We start from the raw sequence: 6995 nt of genomic DNA, 5'->3' as shown, positions 1-6995 counted from the left end.
TCTCCCCATTCAGGTCGACGCCGGCGCCACCACGGACTCCGCGGTTCGGCATGGGCAAGGGAGAGAAGTGTCGGGAATCGTTCTTGGCGTATTTGAAGATGTATGGGAGGGAGGCCCTCCGATGAACTAGTTTATAGATCAAAGATGCGGCCCCCACTCGCTGGACTCACCTCCATTGTCTCCCTCTCCCCTCTTATCAGACGCCGCCACCTTTCACTTTCTTAAATGAAGGGATCGAGAACAAAGATAAACGACGCCGTGAAATGGTGTGGACTGTGGACTGTGTTTATTTTCGTAGGGGATAGTTTATCTGGAGTTAGGTTCAACGATGCGAGACTTGGTAGGAAGAATATGTGTCGATTTTGTTGGAACGATTCTCTCATACACAACATATCATAATTCTTTGCTCTTAATTATATCCTCTCATCTCATCTCCCATTCAATTTGGATAAACAATAAGTTTCATTAGGAAGGTTTTAATTTTTTATTTCGCCATAACTCTTTTTTTTTTTTTTTTTTGGAGTTACCAACCTAATTATCTCTTTGAGACGAGTTGGCTCCCTCCGGTATCCCCACGAGCTTCGACTCTTTGAGCCGGCTATGGGACTAATCCGGAGTGCGGGGGAACAGTGATGGATAAAGGTTCACGTGTTGTAGGCATACCGAAAGTCCATGTGAAAGGCTTATTCATATTCGTTAGCATGCCAATCTGCACATTTCTTAAACTAGCATTATTCAAATCACATAATTGCCAATATTTTTTTTATTTTTTATTTTTTTAAAAATATTTCAATTAGTTTCGCAATTAGTCCAATTTGGAGCTACGAGGATTGAACATGTAATCCCTACTTGCTCAGTTATTTGACGTCAACTGAATTACCATGGCACAGATTACACTTCATTTAAATTGTCATAAATTTCCCCAAACCAGGTCTTGTTTCTTATCCTCATTAAACAGAGTAAATGTAAACTATGACATCATGTCTTGCTTTCTGGTAGTGGCGCCAACATTGTGTTTGTGTACACGGTCAATTAACTTGCTATTGAATGTTTGGGCATGATGAGCACTGATATAAGACTCATTACCCCTTATTGGCCAATGCAGTCTCTGAGACCACGACCCTGACATCTTATTTGCCCATTATCCGCACCATTGCATCAACAAAGGTATCCAGCATGGCATCAAAAAGGTTGTAGTATTTATAACATCCATCCATAACAACAGGGCCTTTTGATTGAAACAGAGCATGCTCTGTTGTTATGTTTTGTGGGTCATTCACAAGGGCAAAGTAAGGGTAGACATTTATCAAAAGTGAAGCCCCATTAGCGTAGTTGTGACCTTGAGGGTATGGGTATCTCCTCCAGCTGAAGAAAGTGCCTGATGGATGAACCTCCTTCACAGTTTCCATCTCAGGAAATATAACAAAGAAGATGGAGAATAAGAGCGTAAGATCATTAACCTTGCACAGTGTGACCATAACCTTGCACACCTAATTTACTGTACTTTAACGATTGGTTTTTCAAGTTTAGCAATCAATTGTGAAATGAGCATTCTCTGCTCTAACCTTTTACAGGTCATGATGCTTCGATTTTGTCGAATTCTTCAAAGCAAGACTGCTAGTCAATTGTGTAGGCACTGGTCAAGGTTTACTTTGTTGTCCACTAATCACTTCATAATGAGGAAGGGTCTCCATAAAATTTGAACATTCCTCAGCCAAAAATAATAGCGTCTTCTTCAAATAGAAGATTGAAAGTAATGGTACATCAAAAAATTACCAGACCATGTATTTGAATTATTACGTAACTTTTTTAGTCGTAAATCTACTGCCAACAAGTGGTATTCAATAACAATTTCTCAACCGAAATCTCTATGAACTGATTCTCTTATATTATCGAGGTTGATGGTATGCAAACTGATTGATCCTTATCCTCAGCATGTTTCATTAATTCCATTGAAATCATTTTAGAACTACAGTCTTCTTGTATGCATTGTTTCCATTATTTCAGATACAAATTACATCCACGAGACATGTAGACCAACTTTTATAGATGAAACACAAGAAAACGCATGAAAAAAAGGTACATACAATGATGTTCTATATTACTTTATGCCTTCTTCTGCAGAGTAACCAAATCCAGCGTAGCACCATAGGTTTTATTTAGGGCCTCAGTGCACCAACCATGTCCATCATCCACCGTTGGCATCCTTACTTCCATAACAGGAATTGCAGGTTGGCGAGCTCCAGGCATCACAACACCAGCTAAAACTCTCAGCACGTTTGCAGCGTCTATGTCCATGCATACATTGATTTCTGGAACTCCTTTGGGTGCTGCAGGTATTCCTATTATCTTGAAATATCCCAACAAGTGGTTTTCTTCTGCTTTTTTTCCCTCTCGTTCATAGACAAGGATTAATGCTTCAGTTTGATTATCATGAATAGTTGTGAAAATTAGCTCCTTCCGCGCTGGCATTGTGGTATTCCTCGGAATGACAGGAACAAAGTTGTTCCCATCAGCTCGAATCCCAATGGCAAGAGGTGTAGCTTGAATAGTTAATAAGTCCAAGTTCCCAAAGGGATCATTGATTCCTGAGGCGACAGCTCCTTCCACTGCTGCACCGCAAACGGCAGCTTCCAAAGGATTCATACCTTTATAAAGTTCCTTGCCTTTAAGTATGTTAGTAACAAGATTCTTCACCCTTGGGATATAAGAACATCCACCTACAACTATCACATCATTTACATCCTCAACTTCTATCTTTGCATCTTGCAAACACTGGATGATAAGGCTTTCACACTTCTCAAACACCTTTTTGTTTACCTCCTCAAACTCCTCCCGGTCAACAACCTTACATATCTTCAAATCATCTCCCAAGTCAACATCAACCTGAACACTGGTCTCAGAGGAAAGCCCGTGAATTGCATCCTGGGTTGCAACTCGAAGCAGGCCCATTGATTTAATTTCTTTCACTCCATGGTTCCTGAATAGATTTTCACAATCTGGTAAGAGATGACGCATCATATTCTGAAGCAAGTCTTCTCCACCAATGGTACTTCCTGCCAAGGCTTTTATCTGCGATACTCCTCCAGCAGTAGCAGTCACAGCAACATCACAATAACCAGCGCCCATATTGAAAATTAGAGCAATTTTCTCACTTCCGCTGCCCATATTATCGTGAGAAGCTTGTTGTTGCTGCTGTCCATATAACAAAGCCACAGCTGTTGGTTCAGGCATCAACCTGAGAACATGAAGCCCAGCCATAGCACAAGCACGCTCTATCCGGGTTAGCTGAAATCGACTGAATGAAGCTGGAACTGTAAGAACTACATTTCTTATCGGTCTTTTAAGCTGAGTTTCAGCCATTGCTCTTAATTCCACCAGAAATATTGCTAGGACTTCTTCTGGAGTGGTGGATCTCCACATATTATTCACTAATGCAGCAACAAATGGGCGAACGCCAATGTCCAAGGTCTGCACCAGAAATGGAAGATTTTTACTTGCATGGACGACTGGGTCAGTGTCAACTCTGCCAATCAAGCGTTTCATGTTGAAGATTGTGGCTCCAGACAGCATCTCGTCCTCGTAGGAGAGTTGATTGCTAACTCCACCGGAAGGAATGTCATCTTTGAAGGTTACATATGACCTCATAATCTTCTGATTTCTTGTGTTCTTCAAGAGCTCCACTTGGGAACCATTCCACACAGCAACACTGCATTGGGATGTGCCAATATCAATTCCAATTGCTATTTCAGGAAAAGTAGATGACTTTTCCTCTCCAACGGTTTCACTGTCAGAGACCACGGTATATGCAGGTTCCACCATCCTGCATTTAAAAGACATAGGAAAGTTGAGTGTTTTCTACCAAACACTATGATGTTGTTGGCAGAACACTTTGAACTCATAATTTAGATAAGTAGAAGTCAATACAATTATGATCACTTTTATTGAAAATTTCATTTCAGCTGACGCTGGGCACTCTTAATCCAATAACCGCGTGACCATCAAAGAATTAACATGCAGCAATTATAAAGAAAAAAAACACAAAGACATGCTACTAGTATAATTTCATTGCGTAATGCTTGATTATGTCTCAACCATTCTGCAGTTGTTTAAACTGAACTTTTTTTAGGGACCCCGTTCAAAACATTGGCAGAAGTAAATTTGCACCATAAATGTAGATTCAAATTAAATTATCTGACCACAAATTATCCCAACAACAGTGCAAAATAAAATGTGAAATATTCTTATGTCGTTTAACAACAAATAAATATAGTAATCCAGACCCTTCCTTGAAGAGAACAAGGGATACTTACATAACAAGAATTAACCATATTTGGGAACAATTATAGACCCAAAGTACAGGTGAATATACTGTGAAAAACCACAAAAACCCGTTCCAAGTAGGTCTTCTTACAAACACCTATAAGCTAACTTCATTTAAGTGACAACAAACAAAAGCAAAAACTCAGTAAAGCACATACCATGCACTATGCTTCGTAAAAATCAAGCAAGTTTAATTACAAATCTCTGTCAATGTTGCAGATGAATTTCACTAACAAAACAAGATCTGACTAGGAATCTCTATCTCTATCTCTAATTTGCATTTGCATGCTAAATGGACTACTCGGATATATAGGTCTATCGGCAGGCTTCAGTAGCATCCAGGAAACTAAATGTAATTAAGCATACCGATTCAAAATAATAGAGAGAGAGAGAGAGAGAGAGAGAGAGAGAGACTGAAACAAAGACAGTAAAATTCTCTATTTTCTTTAAACACATTCCTCAATTCCGATGAAATGAAACTTGGTGTACTGTTTTAAACAAACAAAACACATGGCCATAAGAGAACAGAAAATGACATCGCAGAACGACGTATCAACGCGTCCCTAATTGCATGCTCAAGCAAAGTGAAGAATTATGAAAATGGGCGAAATCCAGTGTCAGAGTTCATGGTTCTATTCTTCAATTTTCAACTAAAAACAAGAATCTTCATAGCGCAGAAGTGCCAAAGAAGAAAGATTGAAAGAAGATGAAGGTAAATAAGACAGACCTTATTGTTGCAGCACGATGTGGAACAAGAGATTGAGGGTTTCAGTGAATGCAAGGAAAGAGGAGTAGCAGAACAGAAGAACGGAAGCCAAGGAGGTAGCAAAAAGGCAAATGAAGACAATACGAGAAGACTCGAAGAGACACCCTTACTAATACAAAGGTGGTCGTGTGTTCTGGAGCCTCCCAGAAACACTCCTACACTTTCGGTGTATTATTTTTTTCTTTGTAAATTTACATCTATTAAAATTCAAAATGTTATTCATCCTAATAAATTTTTTAATTATTTTAAAATACAAAAATTATGACTTTTTCTTTTTTCTTATTATTTTCTAGATTAAATTCATTCATTTTATTCTTCAATTTCTTCTGCTTGTTAGTTACAAATAATTATTTTTTTCTCTATTTATCTGATGAATTAAATATTGCTTAATTTATTTAATCATTTTTTATTCATTTCTCTATTTATCAGTTACCACTAACCAGAAGGGAAGGGTCCAGACATCCGAGGACAACGTGGCAAGCACAAGGAATGTGGTGCCTCTGACTGTTGTAGACTTGTAGTTGTAGAGCAGTGTTTTTTCAGTTTTTGAATTAGGAAAGTAATATAGCAGCAAATTTGACTCACAGAATTATTTTTTTCGTAAATGTAACTGAAAATATATTCTTAACTCGAATTATATTTAAATTACATAATTATCTATATTTAACCGTAAAAGTATTAAATTAATTGAATTTTCTTCAACCAATTTAATTGAATACTTATACACGGAGATACTTTATGAAACAATATTGATATTCCTCATATATTATTTTCTGACCTTTAACTTATAATTATTAATTTAGAAAATCTCGGTATATCATGCTATTAAAAAAATTTAATTATGATAATTATTACTAAAAAATTAATTTTCTTTACAGTGTGTAAATATATATAATCAAATAATATTACAAAAATTTCACAGTAAAAATGAATAGGTTGAACTCAAATAAAAAATAAAATCAAAAATAAGCTTAAATATGCATGAGCAAATAGTGAGTTTTAACTGGCTTTGTTTCAGACTTTTTCTTTCCCTCTCTTTTTTTCTTTTTAATCGGTATGCTTAGTTTATTTCAAGATAAATCACAGCTTTAACCTAGTCTAGTTTATTTTCACACACTTTTTGTTGTGTGTGGTAGGTATTACTCAAAAAAGCAAACTATATACTGCACTATGGTAGTGGTCCTTTTTTCTCTTCCTCTTCAGGTCTCTAAAGAGTAAAACGTGAAAGGAACAATGTGTTCAGTTTGATTAATTGATGACCTTGTTGCTTACATTTCTTTTTGAGTGTTTGATAAAATGACCCAAAGGGATAGATTGGCATAATCATGTAATGACCGACTCTTGGGATCATTTTCTGTAAGCATTCTGTTAAACTATTGCTACTTTGACTGTAATTTCACTATTGTTGCTGGAGACTCCTGTTAACCATGAGCTATAGTGTTATTTATTCTAACTTTCTCTCGGCCCTACTTTAATTGTTGTTTAACATTTAAGATTATGTTGGTAGTAGAGCTAGAATCATTATTGTGACATAAACAACAATGTCTTATAGTGATTGCCTTATCAATATTCCTGGGCTGGGGCTTAATTTAACCTGTGTTAATATATGCGCTAATTTGATTGTGGAATTTGAACTAGTGATTTTTTGTTCGAATGGTCTTCCAGTGATTTATGTTTCAACTTCAGATCTGTTTCAGGCACAACCCAAATGCATATATTATTATCATATCTTTTTCCAGAAGATGTGTATGCAATATACTGTTGACTTTGCATTTTATGTAGTATTTTATTTGTAATGCGATATATACCACTAACATGAAGTTTGAGTGATCAAGTGGGTGCTGCAAATTTTGTATTGTAAATTAAAGAGTATCTTAAGATTGTCATGATCCTAAATGAATGTCTG

At 36.8% G+C, this 6995-nt stretch overlaps 1 protein-coding gene across 1 annotated transcript; it reads right to left on the bottom strand.

The window, feature by feature from the left end:
* Window positions 1-1860: 1860 nt before the first annotated feature.
* Window positions 1861-5195, bottom strand: LOC133299066 (heat shock 70 kDa protein 8). The gene is made up of 2 exons (XM_061498474.1): window positions 5051-5195; window positions 1861-3823 (listed from the first exon to the last, which is right to left on the bottom strand). The coding sequence occupies exon 2, from the start codon at window positions 3820-3822 to the stop codon at window positions 2107-2109; it is 1716 nt and encodes a 571-aa protein (XP_061354458.1). The 5' UTR covers window position 3823; window positions 5051-5195; the 3' UTR covers window positions 1861-2106.
* Between the last annotated feature and the right edge of the window lie 1800 nt (window positions 5196-6995).

Source organism: Gastrolobium bilobum, unplaced genomic scaffold (assembly GCF_033153095.1).
Source record: "Gastrolobium bilobum isolate Gb01-03AN ecotype WA unplaced genomic scaffold, APGP_CSIRO_Gbil_v1 utg500, whole genome shotgun sequence".
In the NCBI taxonomy this organism is placed as follows: domain Eukaryota; kingdom Viridiplantae; phylum Streptophyta; class Magnoliopsida; order Fabales; family Fabaceae; genus Gastrolobium; species Gastrolobium bilobum.
The sequence above is the reverse complement of the archived record's forward strand: the minus strand, read 5'-3'. Positions and strand labels throughout refer to the sequence as shown.